Here is a 22,667-nt window from a genome sequence, read left to right on the forward strand (position 1 = left end):
CTTAACTATTTTTGTAACCATCTTTTGAATTTTGAATTTATAAACTACCAGAATAGCCAATATTAACAAATCAATGCTGCCAACGTTAATCTATTATTTTTTTAAAAGAACAAAAGTGATAACGCATCAACCTCTGACGTGGCCGCAATCATGACACAATTCTTTAATTCTGTTTAACACCATAACTACAATATCAAAATTGTTACACTTTTACACTTCTGCACGGATGTTAAGATTACACCAACAACGATACGTAAACCGGTTGTGTTTCAACAAGTCTGTGCAAAATTATAGAAATGATCACGACGGCACAGGATAACCAACGAAGAAGCCATGCGAATAAATGGATTTCACGAATAGCACTTGGGACGTTTTTATTACTTATACTTCTAAACTTGCCGACTCTTTGTCAAGCTCATTACCATGACGAGTCACCAAGTTTTAAGTATTCCAAGGAAGCTAACGAAATGTACTTAGAAAAACAACATTCTATATATCATAATGAAATTATACATCAACATAAACATGAAGATGATAACTATGACCATCAGCAGAAATCAGTTTTGTCTGACAGGACTTACAACGAAGTGATTTTCAGAGCTACTGCATCTACCTTAATTATATCAGCAGCACCCTTCCTTATTTTGTTCTTTGTACCTCTAGATAATACTAAAGAAAGTGAACCACTGTTAAAGATATTATTAAGTTTTGCATCTGGTGGTTTATTAGGAGATGCATTTTTACATTTAATTCCTCATGCTTTGGTTCCTCATACACATCCGTCTTCCGAAGAAGTACATTCGCATTCACATTCTCATAACCAAGGTGATGAAGAATCAGAACATGGACATGATATGTCTGTTGGTTTATGTGTATTATTAGGTATCATTATGTTTTTAATTGTTGAAAAAGCAGTGAGAATTATTAAAACAGACCATGGTCACATACATGTACATAATGTCACAGAAAACCTGTCAAAAAAAAATAAAAATGATAAGAAATTACAGAAAGGTTCTGATAAATCTGATATAAACTTTAAAGAAAAAGTGGAAAATTCTGAGAATGAAATAAAAATTGCTGGTTATTTAAATTTAGTTGCTGATTTTTTACACAATTTCACAGATGGTCTTGCTATTGGAGCTAGCTATTTAGCTGGTAAAAATATTGGCTACATTACTACATTTACAATTTTGTTACATGAGGTACCTCATGAAATAGGAGACTTTGCTATTTTAATACAAAGTGGTTATAGTAAAAGAAAAGTAAGATTTAAAAAAAGATGAAGTTAGCAGAATAAATTGTTATGATAAGAATTATATAATGTGACTTTGATTTTAGGCCATGATGCTTCAACTTACAACTGCTGTAGGTGCTTTATTAGGAACTTATGTATCGTTACTTGCAGAAGGCATGGGTAAGAGTAAGTTGCAATACATCAATTAAATTCAAATAAGTGTTATATTTATCCTAAAATTTAATTAAATATTTTAGGTGATCTTGCAACTATGTGGATTCTTCCATTCACAGCTGGTGGATTCATTTATATAGCTACTGTTTCTGTAATACCAGAACTTCTAATAGATACTAATTTTAGGCAGTCTGTAAAAGAAATTATTGCGCTTCTCTTAGGTGTATATATGATGGTACTTATAGCAGAGTATGAATAGTTTTATATAAAATTTTTTTAACAACATATTGTGATCACTTAATAAGAGTTCATTTAACTGCTATAATAAGAATTCAAAATTAGAGTTTATATTTTTACAATATTCTAATTGTATTGTTTAATGAATGCTAGTGAGTATTCTAATATGTTGTATAACATAAATACCAGTGAAAACGATACTGTATAATTATCATAGATATTAGCATTATGGAAAAAAATTGGTACATTTTAGGTATCATTCACGTCACAAATAAAAATAGAAAGATCGTGAAAAGACGCGTTATTAAAATATACTGAAACACTAAAATAATTTATTACTAGTTTCATAAGAAATAATAAACATACAATCACCCATTACACATTCAATATATTTTTCTCAAACGTATTACATGTTTATTTCTACAAACCATTTTATGTTTAATTATTGGCAACGATGTTTTTTACGAAAATTGTGTTAGAACTTCATTTATATTGTGAAAGGATATATTTTTTACACGTTACATTTATTTATTTTTTATAGATATTGCTTACACATATATAGACATGTAATTACTGTAAATGAAAATAAACATTGTATGTTTTGTATATGTATACATAAAAACATATTCTTTATATAATTACAAGAATCATAATTTCAATTTCAATTAAGATATTATACATTTTTCTGTAGTTATATCAGTTTTTGTATATTACAATAAGAATTTTCTAATTTTATCTAAACACAATGTAAAAATTCATAAAATTATATGCAAATTTGTTTTATTAAGGTCAATAATATTTATATATGATATAGAACTATCTTTCATTCTACCAATTAATTTTTAAATAAAACGTGGATATATAACGAATATATCATAAATATGTATAATATGTTTAATAATTTTTCACTGTATACATTTTCAATTTCAATATACCTATAAGTTAAACAAGTTAAAGTACTGCAATTTAATATTTACATTTATATTACAATATTAAACTTTCTATTTGTTCAAGACATTTTTTAGCTTCCACTACAGTTTCATTGTCATTTCTAGCTTTTGCTAAATCTTCTCCCTTACTACAATTTTTTTTTGCTTCTTCATAAAGTCCTTTTGAAATAAATGCATGTCCCAAGTTGACATGAATGAAACCTAATTCAACCATATCTGGTAACTTGTTTCCTAAAAATATAATAATCTAATTTGGAGCAATTCAAGTACAACAATATTTGTATTGATATTACCTATTTCTGCAGCTTTAGATAAATATTTAATAGTTTCATCATATTTTTGTAGTATATAACAGACACTTGCTAAGTTATTTAATAGAATAACAGTTTGTTCATTTTCTTCACCATTTATTTTTATGGATATATCATAAGCTTTAGTAAAGTATTCGAGAGCATTATTATACTGCGATTGTGAGAAAAGCATAGATGCATATTTTTCTAAATTTAAGCCTAACAATTGTAATACATCTAGATTTTCACTGTCTTTAGCTAAATGATTTTGTAAATGTTGTAAACAAAATTTGTAACCATTGTCTGCTTTTCTACATTAACAGAATAAAATATTTTATTGTTTTAAATTATTAGATATTGTATTTTATAAAAATTTAAAAAATAGATGAAATTTGTTACATGATTGCTTACTGTTTATCTCCTATTTTATCATATGTATCAGCAATCTTAAGACTAATATGAATAATTGCTAAATCATCCTGTGGAACTCCCTTAGCTATTAGTCTCTGTAAAACTGATTTAAATAACTTTTCTGCTTTTTTATAGTCATTTGTATCATATGCTAGATTTGCCATTACATCATACACATAAGTTATACCATCATAATGTTGCAAAGTTTGTGCTTGACGTAAAGCAATATGTAGCATTTGCTCTGCTTTTAGAAATTCTTCTTTCTATAAAGTTTGAAAATTATTGCTAAAACTATATTAAAATAAGAAGTTTACATTTAATATAATAATGCAACATCGTTAACACTTTTATGATAATATAAGAGTGTTATGCCTAACCTGAATTAATAAAATTGATCGTTTAATTGTCATTGTTAATTCCTCAACATCATCTTTTTCTTCTTTAGGAAAAAATAAATTAAATAAAAAGCTACCTGATAGAATAAAATGTTTAGTTTGTGGCAAATTTTTCCTTTGTTTAATACTATAACATTTTTTCATCTTATTAATTTGTTGCGAATATATCATAAATATACTTCTTTTTTTATTCAATAGACAGAAATTTACAATATCATAGTTAGACCTTGTAACCACTTGAAAATATTTGAATGTATTCATCATTATCTTTTGACAATACATTATATCGAACTGTGATTGTTTTAATATAATTTTGTGATGGTGAATTACATATACTTTTCATTACATAATTTTTTGATAACTATATACATCTACACACACATGGATGAAAACAAATTCTAATAATGTTTGTGAAAAACAATTGCTTTAAGCGAATACTCTGTTCTCAATTCTACGTATATACACACGTGTATCCAAAGTTGTAAGTTACAAAGTAGTAGTAACTGTAACAAGTGAATTGGAAATCAATTTGAATTAATACACATTATGTGTATAAGTAGATGCAAACTCTCTGGTAAATGTATGAGATGTGTCACGTGTATGAAACTATACCAAAAACGTAGTATGTAATTTTACAAAACAGCGCACATTATTATGTTAATTAATATGTATAATTATTTACTTATGTTCTACTAAGTATTCAGAAACGATATAGAAATAAAGATATATGCACATTTATGACAAATTATTGTATATATAATTATATGTAAGTACGATATTGTACAATGTCGTTATAGTATTCTTCGCCCCACCCTTGTTTTTCGTATAGCAATGCTGCACACCTTGATTTCATGCATTACGTACCTTTTCACCTTACGGATATGAGATAGGTCATATCACAACAGGTAAGAAAGTTTCAGTTGTATCATAATTTTATATACAAACATAGCAAACATAAAGTATATATATATCTATATATGATATTATCTACGTTAACTTCATGATAAGGATTGCATATAAATATTTCCCGAAGTTTGGATCCTATGCATATTCGTACTTTATATGTGGTATCATATTTTTTGTTTCATTGAAACTTTATTATCATGTTGATATAGGTATTACTTAACATGATGACTTACCTTTTTTTTATTCTAGAGAACTTTATATATATTTCCAGTTCATGTTTATGTTGCAAATTACATGTCCATGGACACTCCCTATTTTTTTTTAAATCACTGTTTAATAACATTTATCACCATATTTAGCATATTTTGCAAATATATATATTTTAATGTATTTTAATATAAAAATTAGTTTAATATAATTTGTGTATTGTTTAAATAAAGACATTCTATAAAGTAATAAAATATGAAATATAGATAATTAATATTTTTGAACGTTAATTACATACATATATATGATTTGCTCTATTTTTTATTATTTCTTCAGTGAAAATGAGCTCACAAGATACAACTGACCATGTGTCAGCAGTTAATTCACCTAACATATCTTCAAGAACAAAAAATTGGGTCCAATTTGAAGATGAAGCGCCTGTTAAAGATAATAATAGTTTAGAAGAGAAAACTAAAACAAATGCACCAGCTGTAATAAAGCCAGAATCAGTAACAGTAAATGTTGAGAAAATTGGAAAATCTGTTGATAATTCAGATAATCAACAATCAAAAAATCATGAATATAGAGGTGCTGTGATATCAACTGAATCCGTCCAAATTAATTTAGATAGGTCAGGTTTAAGTCGTTCCATTACATCTGAAAGTCCAGACCTGAATTTACCATCTGATGTAAGAGTTTCTGATCCTAAGAGTGCTTCTCTGAAGACTATTGATCTCCGAGATGTATCTAATGGCAGAAGTACTACTAATAATATTATAAGTACACCTATTGGAAACATTAGACAAGGTTTTGCTAATGGGGATACTATAGTTACTCTTTTACCAGTTAATACTAGATGGCCATGGATTACTCCAGCTAAATTTCGTCCAGAATTAGTACCAGAAGAATTAATGGCTCAAGGTTTAACGGTAATTGTTTAATTATATTTTATTTCCTTTACACTGTTTTATAAAAATCAATAATTTTATTTTATATTTTTTTGTATGTAAAGTTATGTATATTTATGTATAAGCTAATGTATTAAATTTTTACAGCTTACAGTAGAGGATTACGTACATATAATGGAGTTGCTTGTGAACGATGTACGTTTCAATATGTACAATGTGTGCTACAAGAGAATTCTTGTGCTTTGGATATTTACTGCATTTATTGTATTACTTGGCTTATTGTTTTCTGGAGTAACTGGTCTTACTTTATTTGGGCTTGGTGTCATGTGGTTAGTCCTCAATGCTGCTGCAATATTTTTTTGCATGTTCATCAAGATAAAATTAAACCACAATCTTGAGAAATGTATGGGTCAAGTGAACAAACATTTACTTCGACATAAAATATTGCTTGGATTGGATGATAGAGGAAAAATTTCATGTCACAAAGTCAATCTTTGCTTTATATACTTTGATACTACAGATTGCATCGTAAGTGTTACTAAATATATTTAATTTATACTATCGAGGCTTAATGTAATTGTTATACGTATTGTACGTTGTTATATGTATTATTTTCAATTAAAATTAACAATTTTGTTAAAAAATTGCTTATATTTTGTTACATATCATTTATATAATATATTCAAGAACTTATTTTATTTTACAATAGAAAAAATTACAAGAAGTTATAGAACGTGAAGAACGCGAAGGAAGAGTAATTGGAGAAGATGGAAATTCCGAAATGCGACGAAAAAGAGAATTGCAACAGCGAATGGATATAGATAATAGTGATATTGTAATACAAGGCAATACAACCACCAGAATTTCTCGCAAGCAGGTATGTTATTTTTATTTTAAGTACTTGTACTATATAAGTTGAATTTATATTCACTTATTTAACATATATTTTCTATAGTATATATGATGTTTTTGTAAAGTACATTTTATAAAAATGAACGGTATTTTCCTCGATTTTATAATCATTCTTACAATATTTTATGTTTTTATAAAATAAACTAAAAAAATATATCAGGGTAAAAGCGAACAAGTATTCTGCCGCTATGTACAACGTTGGGCAAAGGATTATTTACGTCGTCGATTGGATTGGACAGTAGACGAAGAAGGTGGAAATCCTTCTTCACCTCGTCACTTAGCATCGGCTTTATGTCCGTGTCAATATATAGAAGAATGGTTACGCAATAAGCCTCATGTTCAAGGCAGAGATTTCTGTCCTAGCTGGAGTAGTTTTCTTAAAGATAGAGGCATTTAAAGCAAAACTGTTTGATAGATATAAAAATTAAAAACAGTATTGTTCAAAACAATTTTAATAGATTTAATAATTTTTATTTTGAACTTATTGAAATTAATTTTAATATCACCATTACAATGGTTTTTAGCAAGACATCTACATTAAATAAAAGATATTTTAAAAGTCAAAGAATTCAAATAGATCTATAGCTATATTAAAGTGTAATAGCTATATTAAAAATAGACAAATCAAAATTTATATTGATGAATGACAACTAGAGAAACTAATTTATACGAAATATGAAAACTACTCATAATTATGTACTTAACTATACAAGATTTTTACTTGTAACAATATTAATTACAATTAAGTTTACATATGATATTAATAAGTGAAATATTTTTCTAGAATTATTTTTTGGTGATTTGGATTTTTAATGATACACTTGGTATTGTTTTTCTTAATTATATTTTTTGTTGACTAATATGATATTAAATATGATATTACTATTAAATTTTATATTTGTATAAAACTTGTATAATTACACGTATATGTGTACGTACTACAAGCTTTATTTTTAGTGTTTTATATAATTGTACATAGTATGTAAATTAAAATAATTCAGAATTACAAGCTTAATATACATGTATGTAGAAAATATTTCTGTAAAATGGTAAATGGTAAAAATTTTCTTAAAATATAATACAATCTGGGATGCATTTATGTTTGATAATGTTACCACTTATGCATAACAGATTTTTCAATTTCATCGGCTGACTATTGATGTTTAAGAAACGGATTTACATTATTACTATTATTTTGACTCTAGGTTTCTGAATGATGATGGTATGTGTTGACAGGAACGGGCGGAGTTGCTGTTGCTGAGGTATGCATCTCGATGGGCACATCACTTTGTGCGCCGCAGACTTGATCTGGTTATAGACTCACAGGAACGTAATAGAGACATCGCGGGTTTATCTGTTCCACCACGACATTGTGTCTCCGCCCGTTGTCCTTGTCAATTTATTGAGGACCATCTTAAGTACAAGCCTAGAGGCAAGTTAATATTTCGTTCGTTTTTTTTGATGCCGAACTTTGGTGGAAAATAGCTACAATCAATCATAATTATAATGTAATCATAATTCGAGGTAGTTAGATCTACTTTTTACACATATGAGAAACTTATATTTCATTATGTAAAGAAACAGCAAATTGAAGTTAATTAATATTATATAATTAACCGACATAGGTAGTTACTATCACTAGTAACTATTAGATATATACACAAAACTACATATTCTATAATATTATATTATTTCTTCTAATGATTTGAGATTATAAAAAATTTTTGTTTCAGATATTTATATTATACTCTTGTTTAATCTGGCAGTACTTTAAAAGTATGCCAATTTATATAATCAGAATTCATATATTTTATATATGATATCAAATTTTCTAAGCTCATTTGTTTCATTTTGCTTTATTTTTAATTAATCCAAATAACATTCACCATTTTACAAAATACAGTGACACATTATGTTAAGCACAAAAAAGTGATAAAAGAGATAGGTTGTTAACACTTAAAAAAGGGAAAGCTATAACCATTCCATTATTGTTACATTATTCTCTACAAATCAAATTATTTTAAAATTCTAAAGACATTTAATACATGCTTTTATAATTATAATGAATTTTATAGAAAAATTATATATATTATATATGTGATGCTATATAATTTTCCCATAGTAATATTGGAAAGCTTATATTACATAAATTATATGTGATTAAGAGGAATTTGAATATCATAAAACTGAATATCTTTTGACTTGTAAAAAAAAAGTTCCAGTATTCATTTAAGTTAACACAATTTATTCAATTGTAGAAATGATATTAAAACAGCTTAAAGCAATTTGTCATAATTGCGAATAATTGATTATTATAAATGTTGTAAAAAAAAATACAACAATGAACTTATATATCTCTGAATTCCGTCCTAATTGAACATATCGATGCATTATGTAAAAAATATAATTAATATATTGTATACTTTTATATTCCGTTTAAAAAATACTTAATACCTATAAATGAATAGAGTTGTTCTACTTTTATATAAAACAAATGTAAAGCACTTTTATATATATATTATTGTTACAGATGTTATAAATAAAAATATACACATAATATATATGTTTTTTTTGGTGGAGGTACAATTGTAAAAAACCTTTTCATGAAAGTAAATTAACTACTTTGTGTAAGTCGTTTGTCTAGCCTTAAATATCTAGATATACCTTATGTATATAAATATTTTCCTAAAACATAGGTATTTGTCACTAACCACTGACTAATCCAGGGATATTACTTGCATGCAGCTGGACAAAAGGCAATACATTTTGATATTTCATTTCAACCACATTTTGTGAGCACATGAAAATCATTCATTAAATAGTATAACTGTAAGTACTGTTAAATCTGAATTCTTATCATATATGCAAACATGATATAGGTAATTGCTTTATATGTCGTTTATACATATAATTACATTATAATCATAAAAATACCATAACACAAAATAGGAAATGTCTTTTTCAAATACATATTTAATTATTTCATCTACATAATATTTTCATACTTTTAACAAAAAGATATTAATTTAAAATTTTGTGCATGATTTTTTCAGGATATCCACCTGGCTTTACATGGTGTGCTTATCTTAATGACCCATTAGTTAGGTATGATATTACAGCAGGTATCCCTAATTAGCAATATTAATGTTTGAATGAATGCACAACAGTATTTATTAAGAGATTTGTAAAGATAATCATATTAATATCCATTATTCTACTATCTGACTTATTTTTTACTATATTTGAGTATAAACACAACGAAGTTCATATCATGGATATAATAGATAATCCAGATAATATAATAAAGAAAAACAAAATACATTTAAAAAATTGAAATTAATTTATTATTTCATATTCTGAAGTACATGTTCCAATATTTACAAAGTATAAACATCATAAACTTAAATAGAGTTTAATTAATGATATTTACTATTGTAACTGTAGTGCCTATGAACTGCCTATAACTATTATAATAATATTATTATAATACTATTATTATTATAATACTATTATTATAATATATCATGTGGAATATGCAAAGATTTACAATTAAGATTAATTTAAGAAAAATCACAATTAACTATATGTATTAAATTATTCAAATATATACATGTATACATAATATATAACATACATAAATATATACATAAATATATACATATTTTGATATACAAATAATATGGAAGAATAATTATGTATATTTATTTTTATAAAAAGTTAATTATATGTATAATAGAGGGGGTATTAATATTTTATATAAAAATATCTACATACACATGTATAAATTAAAATATAAATATATGTATTATGATAAGTATTATTTTGCAGAATTAGCTAATTTTTAGTACATGACATTAATAATTAAAACAATATGAAATTGATAATGATTATATATTAAAATTTTTTTCATATGAAGGATTAATCAGTTGATTTCAGTAGAATTTATAAATATAAAAAATTTATGTTATTAATGCAGCTTGTGCTTGTTTCTTAATATTGTCTGCAAGTTTTCTTATTTCTTCGTTATCAACTTTCAGCTGTTGTTCTCTTTCTGCAAGGGTAGTTTCCAAATATCTTAACTCTTGTTTTATACTTAAATACATCTTCACCTTCTGATAGGTATCAGAAGTGTTTGTGTTTATTGAATGTTCTCCAAAAGTTTTATCTGGGAACAAAATTTTTATTTTCGCATAGATTAATATTAATAAATAATGACACAGAATAGTTATAAGAAGTAAACATATATAATTAAGCAAACAATGAAGTTACGACTTGAAACATTAGTTTAATATTCTTATTACAGTTATTTATAGTAAAGTAACGAAGTAAATAATACCTTTATTAATTATTTTAAATGCTATGTCATCTATAGGAGCATTATTAAGGTCTTCTAATATATGTTCAGAATCCGGAATATGAGGTCTCGGTGGTAAATTGTTCTTTTTATTACTAAACATATTTAATTTGAAGATGTATTCATACAGGTACACATAATCACTTAAGTCTATTAACATTAATATCATACGAGCTTAGCATAAGCAAATCTGTGTCAGAAAGATCAATAGAGAGGTAGATATTTCGTCTGTCTCAAGTGCGACTCCTTCCCTCTTCCCCTGTGCTGGAATTTTTTCTTACAGGGATAAGACACACAAGTACAACACAGAACCCACGACTACGTTCATATAAAAGACACTACACTTATATACTGAAACCTGCCGAAACCTAGGGAAAACCGTCCGAAAATTAAGCTGTGACTATTTATGAAAAATCAACATGGAGGACAACAAGGTTCTCGTTTTACGCATGCGTGACATGCTATGAATATTACACAAAACACAGGCACTTTATTCATCTCTGTCTGCTCGTAAGAACGCAAACTTTGTTGATCTTCCATATTGATTTTTTAAGACTCAATATTCGGACGGTTTACCCTAGCGAATACCTAAACGTGATCGAGATCTATTTATATGATCGTACGACGGAACCTTAAACAGACCATGGCGTGTATGGGCAGGTATGGCCAATTGACCATATAGGCACCAGACACAGCTATCACATCTATCGATGCTTTGGCATGCATACTAGGGTCTAGGTCCACCTATTAATACCTATAAGCTCTCATATAGTCGTTAAGAAGGAAATTAAGATTACAATTATAAAGAATTATAAAGTTACTGATGTTTAAAGTTGGAATACTCTCGTACCTACTTAAATATATCTCCTTTAACTAAGCTCCTTCTTGGAAAAAGTATCATCAATGCAAATTATATATACATATTAAATTATGCATAAAAATTATGAAATGAAAATTTTTTGAGATCAAGAAATATAAATCATTTTCATTATCTTTCGATGTAAATAGTGTGTACTATGCAGAAAGAGAAATAAACAATAAATTATTTTTGATATTATTTAAATTTATAGAAATTTGCATTAAATTTAAGATCACATAATATTTTTTTTAATAAATATATTTTTTCAGAAATAAATTACGTAGCTATATACTATTATCATAGGGGAAATTCCTCTCTACTATTATCTGCTATTACTATTACTTCACATTCAAATTTCGTATTACCAGGTATCACATTTGTTATACATTTGTTTTAAATATGTATCTTATCATTTTATAAATTTCTAAGTTTCAAATTAAATATAAATTTTAATATTCTATCTATAAATTTAGTAATTCAATTATGGTAATTAAAAAATTTATAATATAAAAGAATAATATATGCAAGATATTTAATTGAAGAATTAATAATTTATTTTCCTAAATACGTTGTCTGTCTTTATGTAAATCTTTCTCTTTTAGTTTATGTGTGTGTTAAACAGTCAATTGAATTAAATTCATGATATCGCGCAGTTTTCAAACTTCCTTCAGGATCGTGCCGGTAACGTACTACTCTTTATGTGTTATACCCTTTATATGTTTTAGATATATTAAAATAGATCAAACATTTATGACATAGTAAAATAGAATAAAAAAAGTTATTTCGATATTGTTAATATCATAATATTAATAATTTTTTAGCGATTTCTGTGTAACAACGTAATCAACATGCCTCCAAAACAAACTCGAACTCCAAAGGTTAGACAATTAAATAAATCATACTTTAAATATTTTTATCAGTGTAATAAAACAATAATTTTGTGTTAGGATATATATTTTTATAAATGTAATCGCAACACTTCGTTCAAAATGTTTTATGTAATTCAGTTATAGAATATGTTACTGCAAATTGAGCAATTTATAAAAGAAATATTTACTTTGCTTTTATTTTGAATCAGGAAAATTCTATGGGAATTAAAAGTGAAAAAAAGAATAAAGTAAAATCAGAAGCAACAAAGAAAAGATCTAAACGTAGTACGGATGATAACGAAGAACCTACTGCAAAGCGTTTCAAAACAGACAAAAAATCAGTTTTAAATAGAATAGATACAAATTTAAATGAAATTGATTTTGGTTGTTCAAAGTTAAATGCAAAAGGAAACAAATATAATTTAAAAATTTCCAGTTGGAATGTTTCTGGCATAAGAGCAGTCATTAAAGTATGGTAACAATTTTATTATATTCTGTAGCTTTTAATGAAATTTTATGTCAGTTTGATATTATATTGATTTAGAAAAATGGAACGGAATATATGTTGAAAGAAGATGCAGACATAATTGCATTACAAGAGACCAAATGTGATAAAAATAAGTTACCTGAAGAAGTTAAATTAAATGGATATCATTATTATTTTCTTGAGAGTAAGGATCTTTTTTATAATCTATTATAAATTTTTATTTATAAAATAACGAATTATATATATGTTATAAATAGGTAAAAAACCTGGATATTGTGGTGTTGCATTATATACAAAAGAAAAACCAATTGATATAAAATATGGTTTAGATAATGTTGAATTTGATAGCGAAGGGAGATTAATTACTGCAGAATATTCAAAGTTCTACTTAGTTAATGTTTGTAAGTTATTTGGACTTTATATGGATAATAATCTGTGGATATTATGTACTAAATTTTGTAACTGTATACAGATGTTCCTAATGCTGGTCAAAAATTAATAACATTGCCAAAAAGATTAAAGTGGAATGAAGCTTTTAAAGCTTATGTAAAGAATCTGGATGAAAAGAAACCTGTTATTATTTGTGGTGATATGAATGTTGCTCATCAAAAAATAGGTAGAATTCTTTTTATTCATTAAATTATTTCTTTCTAATTTTTTAAAATTAATGAAATTATAAAAACTAATTTCATAATTTGTTTAGATCTCAAAAATCCAGACACGAATAAAAAAAATGCTGGATTTACACAAGAGGAACGAAGTGGTATGACAGATTTCTTAGATGCAGGATTTGTGGATACTTTTAGAGCTTTATATCCTGATAAGGAAGGTGCATACACATTTTGGTCATATTTTGCTAATGCACGTAGTAAAAATATAGGATGGTGAGTATAAAAAATTTGTTTATTATGAATTTAAATATTAAAAATATAATCTTCATATTATATTTTATAATCTTTTATATAGGAGACTAGATTATTTTTTGGTGTCAGAACAAATTAAGGATAATGTTTGTGATAATGTTATAAGGGATAAAGTGTATGGCAGTGATCATTGTCCTATTGTACTTTACATTAACATATAATTAAATATGTATAACTGAATGCATATTTTATACTTATACTATGTGTTCAAGTAATTTACTAACTTTGTTGTATTTAACCTATTTATTTCGTGTTCTAAAAATAAAATTTTATTTGAAAAATATCATTTCATATTTATTATTACAGTCTGAATCCCTCTATTTTTCTCTACACTGTGTAAGATGCATTTCTAAATAGTATTCAATATATTGAATTAATATAATTTTATTATTAACCTAACATAAATGACACTTTTGAGGTCTAACCTAATCTCAGATATAAAACTTGATACATTTTACCTCTAGTATTTACTACCATTTATGTTTTTTAAATAATTGTTTTCGACGGTTCTGAAATAAATTACAGTACCTTCATTCAAACCTCAATAAATCAACTTTTAACAAAATGTATAACGTAAAAATCTTACGATCCTTTATCAATAATGATTGAAGAATAAAAGCAATAACTGTAACAAAAACGAATCGATAAATTTAATTGTAATTGGAAATGACTTCGGCAACGGACAGGATTATTAAATTATATAAATATGAAAGTTTCTTATATTTTTTTCTGTGGACTGGTGCAGTATTATATTCCATTTATAAAGTATTTTTAATTAATTCTTGTAAGAATTTAAGCATTTATTTTATATCTATCTGTTATAAATGTATATCTATATTTCAAACTATATACATAACTTTTAGATTTTACTAATTATGATGATTTGTATGGTGATTTTGCACCAGGATGGACATGGATTGGAAGGGAACAAGATGTTTCTGATGAAGAATGGAGAATATGGGTACCATTGATGATAAAATTAATACCTTGGTTATTTCTGCATCACTTTATCAGTCATTTTATAAAGATTATATCAAATTCTATGGTGTGACAATTTAGTATTATTCTATATTTTGTTATTTTTCTCTAATTATTTCACTAACAATGTTATATGTTTCTGCAGCTATTGTGTTGTTGGTACATCCTTATATCTTTATTATTTTTGTATTATTGTATTGGAACCTTCAGTATGTTATGTGCATTAATGCATCCAAGTATACTCTATATTTTAACATACAAACGTGGCAAATCTATTATATGGATGATAAATATATTATTTTTATTTATAATACATTTTCTTAAAATTCCGGGTGGTTCCTTCCAAAATACATTGAAATTAAATGATGAAGAACACTACATTTTAACTCATATATTATGTTGGGTTCAACTAAGAAGCATTAGCTACAGTATGGATAATATAAAATCACATCTAGAAAATAAATGTGATCATATACTCTTTTTTGTACAGAATCTTTTATACAAATTGGCATATTGTTTATATTTGCCTACATTATCCTTAGGACCACTAGTTTTATATCAGGAATTCAGTAATTCTGTATGTATCATATTTTATTAAAATCGTGTTTGTTTTTAATTATTGAGAACAAATGAGAAATACGTTTTTACATTCTTACAGGTAAAAGGATCATTTCAATTTTTGAGACCTGCAAATCTTGGAAATTTTCTCTTTAATGTCATTAGATACATTTTCTGGATACTGTTCGCTAACTTGTTTTTGCATTTTCTTTATTTTAGTGCAATACAATATCATCCAGAGGTAAAGTTATTTTTCTACATATTCCATATTTCCACTGACAATCTATCTATTTCTTTTCATAAAAACAGGTTGTTAAGGATTTAAATCCATGGGCTTTATATGGATTAGGATATTGTATGGGGCAATTTTTTTTAATTAAGTATGTCGTAGTATATGGACTCAATCACACTTTATGTGCAATAGATAATGTAAAAGCTCCCCCTCAACCTAAATGTGTAGCAAGAATTCATTTGTATTCTGACATGTGGAAATATTTTGATCAAGGCTTATACAAGTTTCTTATTAGGTATGATTGAAATATATAAATATGATATGTAATTATAACGAAAATTTTCAAAAAACAAAACATTTTTCAGGTATATTTATGTACCTTCATTGAAATCAAATTTTAACAAATTACTCGCATCGTTTTTATGTTTTACATTCGTTTTTTTATGGCATGGGATGCAGATAAACATTTTTATTTGGGCATTTCTAAATTTTGTAGGATTAAATATTGAAAGTTTAATCAAATTAACTGGTGAAAACAAATATTTTTTAAATATACGAAAAAGATATCTGTCAGAAACAAATGCGAGACGATTTCATTGCATCTTAACAAGTCCTCTATTAGCAATTTCTGTAATATCTAATTTTTACTTTTTTGTTGGAGAAGAAATTGGAAATATTTACATCTCTAGAATACTACATGGTACTATTTTATTGTATTTTACAACTTATTTACAACTTTATTATTTCAAATAAAACTGAACAAATATGTATTATATAATTTTTGTGTAGTTCACAGAGTTGTTTACTTTAAATTTTTGCATGTTTCATTACAGATACATGGTATAGTACATTTGTATTACTCTTCTTCCTTTATTGCTGTTGTCAAGTTTCTATAGATATAAAAAATTGGGAATTACAAAAATATTCAAAACTATAAAAAGCTGAGAATTACACACTACTATACAATATATTTTGAGAAAATGTATATTTTGTTCATAATTATATTATCAAATAACTTTTAAACATTTTATTGTTTTAAGTACAAAATGAGTATAAAAATACAATATATAACTAAAATTACTTTTTATATTAACATTGTTATAAACCTTTAACGTTTATTACAAATGATAATAAAAAATTAGTACAAAGTATATGTATGAATATTGTTTATGTAATTATTATTGTATTTATGATATACTATTAATAACCAACTTTATCATACCTGCAAGGCACATTATATTTCGTAATATATAAATTTTTGCGAAAATAATTTTTTACTTCTTTCCTTTTATGTTTTATATAATATTTAATCAATTTATTTGTTTACATGTTTCTACAGAGATACAGGAAAAATACTTCTGTCTTATTCATATACCTTAAGACACTCACATTTTTATTTTTGAAACTTTACATTAAAATATATTTTCATTAAAAAGTTTTAGTTGTACTTTATCTTTAGAAAAGATATACAAATTTTTGTACAATTTCCAATATTAAGCTTCAAGCAGTAAAAAATCCGAATTTGTTATTTATGCATGTTAATTTCACTATTATTTTTATTCATTGATATTTATAATCGTTGTTTTGAGTGAAAGAAAATTTTTAAAAGTCACCTATGTATAATAATTTGAGTTTTTAGAATTTATTTTTCTGTAATGAAATACTGCAATATAAATTACTCAACTATTTTCAGAAAATATATTCAATATATTATATTATTCCTTGAACATTAATATCTGAAGATAATAATAATAAATTGTTTATATATTTTTATAAGAAAACGTTGAGAATATGTATAATATCAAGAAAACCTTAATTTTTTATGGAAGACATTTTTGAGCTATATTTGAAGAAATATAAGTATTTCAAAATATTAAAAAAGATAGCACAACGAATGATTATTTGCTGTTTATAAATGTTGTACATTTTGCGATAAAAATATGATCTATATGTATAAAAGAAGAAAGTGTGCTACAAATAGAAACAGGTAATACATTCTCCATAAATTGCTTAAAATAAATATAAAATATAATAAACAATATTTTTGTAATTCATTTAAGCAAAATATATGAGAACTTAGAAAGCAACCACCAGTGATATTAAAAATTTCTGTTTGGCTAAGCAAATTATGAATTTGTACTACATTTTCCAATATTTGGCACACAAACAAATATAATTGTTATTAAGTATCTATATTTCTATTGTAGTAAGTAAATTAATAATAACTTTTATATAATTGATTTGTTAATATATACATAAAAAGTTGTTTAGAAAATTTAATAAACGCTATTTTTTCAACTTTAACATCTGGAATGCCTAATAAAAACTTTGTGACATCTATAATTTGTTTCCAGAAATTATAGATTGAACAGTTTTAGAAATAATTTTATGTCACTTGAAAACAATATATGTGTATGTATATATATAAATGCATTTTTATTCAATTTTTAAACTTTATTATATATCAAAGCTAATACTGTGTATTTTGTATGATTGAAATCATGTAAAAATATTTTATTAAATGCATTCTTTTTTGAAGAATTATTATTATATATATTGAACTTTCTTTCTTCAAATAATAAAAAATTATTAAATCTACACTTCTTCTAACAATATTTACATATACAAAAATTCAAAACGTTATTGTAGTATTATTTATACTACAAATGCATTTTTATTAAAACTGTATCTATAGAAATAGGGAATTTATCTTAAAATTATATCTTTTTTAATGCGAATGCCTGATTCAGAAAAAATTAAAAAACTTTTAATGCTTACTTACTTTTCTCAAATATCTGTTCTTTAATTTCAGTATCAGCAGTATTATTTTGATCAATTTTAAGGATATTATTTTGTAACGTATTATTGGTCAACAATAAAATTGTATTTTGATTTTCATTTTGCTTTACATTAATAGCTTGCATGTGTTTATTCAAGAGTGTAAATTTTTTACTTTTATTTAATTGTGTTTTTGATTGAGTTTGTGGAAATATATTAATGCATTTATTTTGTACTATTATACTAGTTAAAGGTTCATTATGAATATATAAGCGTTGCTCAACTTGGTTTAATAACTTTTGATCTTTTTCAAAAACATAATTTGGAGATACAATCACTCGATTCTTTATCAAATTTGTTATAACTGTTTGATAATTGCTTAATTTTTTATCTTCTTGTAATAGACAATCTTCATTTTGGTTCGCTAAGGTATCCGTAATTGATATTGTTTTATTTGTAATTTGATTAATTCCTTGCAATGTATTTAAATCTATTAAGTCTTCTGAAACAATCTCATGGGTCTCCATTTCTTGAAAAGGTTTGCAATTAAGAGTAGTAATATCACTATTTTCTTTTTCATATTTGATATGTTCTTGACTAAGTATTATATGTTTATTGCTATCTTTATTCTTCGTTTTAATATGGGTATCTACTTGCATTAATTTTGTTTGTTGTTCACTTACAGAATTATTGGATTCTTCATCAAAATAATTTTCAGTTTCATTAATTATTTGTATAGGATTCTTAATTTGATTTTCAGAAAACTTAAAATTTTCTTGAAATTCTATACTATTCTCATTTTCTAAATCATTAACTAAGTTGCTATATTCTACTTTAATATATGATGGTGCTTCATTTATATTATGATAAATTATTTCAGGTTGACCAACATTATCATGACATATGATTTGATTATTTCCACCTTTAACTATTTCTAACTTAATATAAGAACCACTTTGCAACTGTGGCAGTTTATCTTCTACTTTATCTGCATATTCATCTGATAAACTATTTTCGTCTTTATTAAAAACTCTATTTTTTATAGATAATTCAGTCTCTATCGATTCAGTCTTATTTAAATGAGGTTCTGAACACACCTCGTAAGTTTCAAAACAATTTTTAATAATTTGTATTGTATCACTTGATTTCCAATTTTTATCACTATCAGTGGTATCATTATTTATAATATATTCCTCAGTTGCAGTATTTTGTAATTGGTCATTATCATTTTGACAATGCATGATTGTTTTTGTTGCAATTATGCCCTCATCTATCATGTGATCTTTATTTGTATTATTCTTTTTCTTTCTATTAGTTCGAACTTTTTGAAAATCTTCTTCCGATAGATACAGCAACTCTCCAGTAGTTGTTAGAACTTTTCCATGTCTTGTTTTTAAATGACGTTTGTAAGTGTTTCTTGTTTTAAATCTGATTAATATAAAAATATCTTTTTTAATAAAAAAGTGTTATATTATAAATATTTTTAATATATTGTATTCTACATTTTGCTTACCGTTGTCCACAATCATCACATCCAAATGGTGCTTCACCAGTATGTCTACGTCTGTGTTCTCTGAAATGTGATGGATGCCTAAATTTCTTTCCACAATCAGCGCATGTAAATCGCGTTTGATTTTGATGAATTAACATGTGATATTTCAAGCTATGTCTTCTCGTAAAAACTGCTCTGCATATACGACACTCATATGGTTTTATTCCAGCATGACTGCGATAATGAGACACCAATGTTGTAGGTGCTGTGAAACTTCGTGGTGGATTACAAATTCGACATTCGAGATTATTTCCAGTTGGATTTCCCTTTTTCTTTATACGATCCATAAAAGCTAATGCCATTTCTCTTTCCTCTTTACTAGTACCTATAAATTTTGCTTTCCCTTTGGGTTTACTAGTTATAATTTCTGTATTTTTGTCACCATTTTCAGTTGACCATGATATTTCTGGAAATAAACCAAAATATTTATATTACATATGAATAAAGAAAAATAAACATAAAAGTATGTATTTATATTATATAAATAAGACACACGATAATATGACACACATACAGAATGCATTAAAGTATTATAGTAAGTAAGAAAATTGTATTTATTGTACCATCCGTACATTTCAATGTTTTCGGATATAATACATGCATTAAAGTATTATAAATGTTTTATACAGTTACCTGGCAAATAAACGGTATCAGATTTTTGATTGATTTTTTCTGACAATTTTTTGTTAATACGTGGATATTCTTTCATATGAACACTGTCAGCACCAACAACCATAAGTACAATCTACATAAGGAAAAAAATTGTATTTAAAAATTACACACATTATATTTTTATTTCATATTTACTACTTACATTTTCATCTGCCACATTTTCAAGAGAATTGTTAAATGGTGATGTTTCTTTTTTGCTAGGAATTTCATCTTTTAAGCGTTCAAAATAACTATGATCTCCAAGAACTTTAAAATCCATTCTTTCTGTATCTTTCTGTTCAGAATCATGTATTTTTTTGGAATTTTCTACTGTTTCAACATTTTTCTTTTTATCTAACTCATTAAAAGTAGAATCATTTAACAGAATATTTCTTAAATAATTTGTTGATTTTTCTGTAATAACATTCTTATTCTCTTTATTTAATGTTTCCTGTGGTTTCCGTGATTGTTGTAATCTGCTTTTCTTACTTTGAGGACTAATTTTATAATTTTTGTAACTTACTGACTTTGCAGTAAAAGTTTTATCTATAAAATATAATTTATGTTTTATAATTAATAGATAACTTCTTTCCTTATAAGCAGGTGTAAATGTTATGTTTACTTACACGCTTCTTTATTAGTTTTTAAATATTCTAAATGTTCTGCTAAATGTGCTTTAATAGACATTCTTGCTCTTCCTTCGCTTGCAAAACTAGTATATTTTTGTACACATCCAATGACAAGAGCACATGTATATGAGTATTGCCTTTTTAATTCATCACTTGTGAAAATAGAAAATTGTTTAACTAATTGTGATGCGGGCATAGAGAGAAGCTGTGGCACATTAAAGGTCAATTCATGAGCCTTCCTTTTTACATAATCTGTTTTTGACTTGCATTGTGATGGTAGTAATAATTTACTACGCTTTTTCTCTGAATGTAAAGTCTGAGATGCAACTTCTGCAAGCATATCTAATAATGCACCTGGACTATCATTCCCCATAATACCTAAAATGGTCGTTATTGCAAAATGAAATGATTTTGTTATTATGGTATACTTTTAAAAAGTTTTTAGAAAAAATTAATATATATTCATTTCGTAAATAAAACAAACCAGTCTATATAATAAAAAATGAACAGTTAATAATTAATAAGCCTACATTTTTCATTATTTAAAATATGACTATACAAATTTTGCAATGTGAAAGAATACATAAACTTATGGAATGAATTTTCGATTCTTTATTAAGGAGTTTCAGTGATATATCTTCATTTTATTCATCGTACCAAATGTTAATATTTATTGAACAATAAATGTATAAATCTTTATTAACATTATGACATCTGACGATCTTCGAAAAAATTCTTAAATATTAACTTTGTTATTCTATAAAAATAATAAAAAATTTGTTATATTTTTAATATTGCAAAATATTAAAATACTACGAAAAAATTAATTTTTATTTTCTTTACATATGGAAATCAAATTTGTTTTTCAAGCGTCATTCTAGCAGACGCCATAAGGACGCCCAGCAGACGGTTTTTCAATTCTTCTTTACTATGTTCTTAACAAAGTATGTATATTTTTTATTAATATTACTACATTCAGGAGACGATAATATTAGTTACTTAAAAGGAATAAACAAATACCTCCGTTATATGAATTAGAAGCATATTCATGGTTTATTTTGGTGTTCATTATGGGATTTGTATTCGCGGCGTATCTTCATTCCACTGCCTTCTGTGCACAACAGGTTCCTTTTTGTTGCTTCCTTGTTTGCTTCCTTTCTTGTCAATCCTGAG

At 25.6% G+C, this 22,667-nt stretch overlaps 7 protein-coding genes across 12 annotated transcripts; 4 read left to right on the top strand and 3 right to left on the bottom strand.

Annotated features, from left to right (window-relative positions):
* The first annotated feature begins 104 nt into the window (after nt 1-104).
* On the top strand, nt 105-2,253 carry Catsup (zinc transporter catecholamines up). Of its 2 annotated transcripts, none has more exons than XM_069111259.1 (3): nt 105-1,262; nt 1,339-1,420; nt 1,492-2,253. In XM_069111259.1, exons 1-3 carry the CDS (start codon nt 297-299, stop codon nt 1,665-1,667), a joined length of 1,224 nt encoding a protein of 407 aa, XP_068967360.1. In that variant the 5' UTR covers nt 105-296; the 3' UTR covers nt 1,668-2,253. The 2 variants fall into 2 exon arrangements, with proteins under 2 accessions (XP_068967360.1, XP_068967361.1); XM_069111260.1 differs by having other exon boundaries at nt 106-1,262; nt 1,339-1,414.
* Nucleotides 2,014-4,251, bottom strand: Ttc19 (tetratricopeptide repeat domain 19). Its single transcript, XM_069111262.1, has 4 exons — nt 3,674-4,251; nt 3,297-3,559; nt 2,889-3,196; nt 2,014-2,826 (listed from the first exon to the last, which is right to left on the bottom strand). Exons 1-4 carry the CDS (start codon nt 3,971-3,973, stop codon nt 2,630-2,632), a joined length of 1,068 nt encoding a protein of 355 aa, XP_068967363.1. The 5' UTR covers nt 3,974-4,251; the 3' UTR covers nt 2,014-2,629.
* A 61-nt stretch (nt 4,252-4,312) lies between these two features.
* On the top strand, nt 4,313-9,844 carry LOC138178909 (transmembrane protein 268). 5 transcript variants are annotated; one of them, XR_011172855.1, is made up of 7 exons: nt 4,457-4,596; nt 5,141-5,733; nt 5,860-6,240; nt 6,422-6,589; nt 7,861-9,251; nt 9,321-9,453; nt 9,678-9,844. XR_011172855.1 is itself a non-coding variant. In XM_069111255.1 (6 exons), the coding sequence occupies exons 2-6, from the start codon at nt 5,146-5,148 to the stop codon at nt 9,758-9,760; spliced, it is 1,416 nt and encodes a 471-aa protein (XP_068967356.1). In that variant the 5' UTR covers nt 4,313-4,457; nt 5,141-5,145; the 3' UTR covers nt 9,761-9,844. The 5 variants fall into 5 exon arrangements, 3 of the variants coding, with proteins under 3 accessions (XP_068967356.1, XP_068967355.1, XP_068967357.1); XR_011172856.1 differs by having other exon boundaries at nt 7,861-8,056; XM_069111255.1 differs by lacking the exon at nt 9,321-9,453 and having other exon boundaries at nt 4,313-4,457; nt 7,861-8,056.
* Nucleotides 9,845-10,405: 561 nt separating this feature from the next.
* LOC138178915 (UPF0449 protein C19orf25 homolog) lies at nt 10,406-11,407 on the bottom strand. Its single transcript, XM_069111264.1, has 2 exons — nt 10,961-11,407; nt 10,406-10,789 (listed from the first exon to the last, which is right to left on the bottom strand). The coding sequence occupies exons 1-2, from the start codon at nt 11,145-11,147 to the stop codon at nt 10,584-10,586; spliced, it is 393 nt and encodes a 130-aa protein (XP_068967365.1). The 5' UTR covers nt 11,148-11,407; the 3' UTR covers nt 10,406-10,583.
* An 82-nt stretch (nt 11,408-11,489) lies between these two features.
* Nucleotides 11,490-14,399, top strand: Rrp1 (Recombination repair protein 1). Its single transcript, XM_069111261.1, has 10 exons — nt 11,490-11,597; nt 12,107-12,205; nt 12,440-12,518; nt 12,659-12,715; nt 12,916-13,176; nt 13,251-13,377; nt 13,451-13,594; nt 13,666-13,809; nt 13,897-14,077; nt 14,160-14,399. The coding sequence occupies exons 3-10, from the start codon at nt 12,477-12,479 to the stop codon at nt 14,275-14,277; spliced, it is 1,074 nt and encodes a 357-aa protein (XP_068967362.1). The 5' UTR covers nt 11,490-11,597; nt 12,107-12,205; nt 12,440-12,476; the 3' UTR covers nt 14,278-14,399.
* A 44-nt stretch (nt 14,400-14,443) lies between these two features.
* rasp (protein-cysteine N-palmitoyltransferase Rasp) lies at nt 14,444-16,954 on the top strand. The gene is made up of 7 exons (XM_069111252.1): nt 14,444-14,900; nt 14,980-15,161; nt 15,240-15,671; nt 15,753-15,893; nt 15,962-16,179; nt 16,250-16,584; nt 16,718-16,954. Exons 1-7 carry the CDS (start codon nt 14,783-14,785, stop codon nt 16,819-16,821), a joined length of 1,530 nt encoding a protein of 509 aa, XP_068967353.1. The 5' UTR covers nt 14,444-14,782; the 3' UTR covers nt 16,822-16,954.
* Nucleotides 16,955-16,972: 18 nt separating this feature from the next.
* LOC138178903 (uncharacterized) lies at nt 16,973-22,641 on the bottom strand. The gene is made up of 6 exons (XM_069111247.1): nt 22,515-22,641; nt 21,492-21,872; nt 21,029-21,411; nt 20,848-20,959; nt 20,176-20,620; nt 16,973-20,090 (listed from the first exon to the last, which is right to left on the bottom strand). Exons 1-6 carry the CDS (start codon nt 22,561-22,563, stop codon nt 18,659-18,661), a joined length of 2,802 nt encoding a protein of 933 aa, XP_068967348.1. The 5' UTR covers nt 22,564-22,641; the 3' UTR covers nt 16,973-18,658.
* Nucleotides 22,642-22,667: the final 26 nt, after the last annotated feature.

The sequence above is a fragment of the Bombus flavifrons genome, chromosome 4 (genome assembly GCF_040668555.2).
Source record: "Bombus flavifrons isolate JBK064 chromosome 4, iyBomFlav1_principal, whole genome shotgun sequence".
In the NCBI taxonomy this organism is placed as follows: domain Eukaryota; kingdom Metazoa; phylum Arthropoda; class Insecta; order Hymenoptera; family Apidae; genus Bombus; species Bombus flavifrons.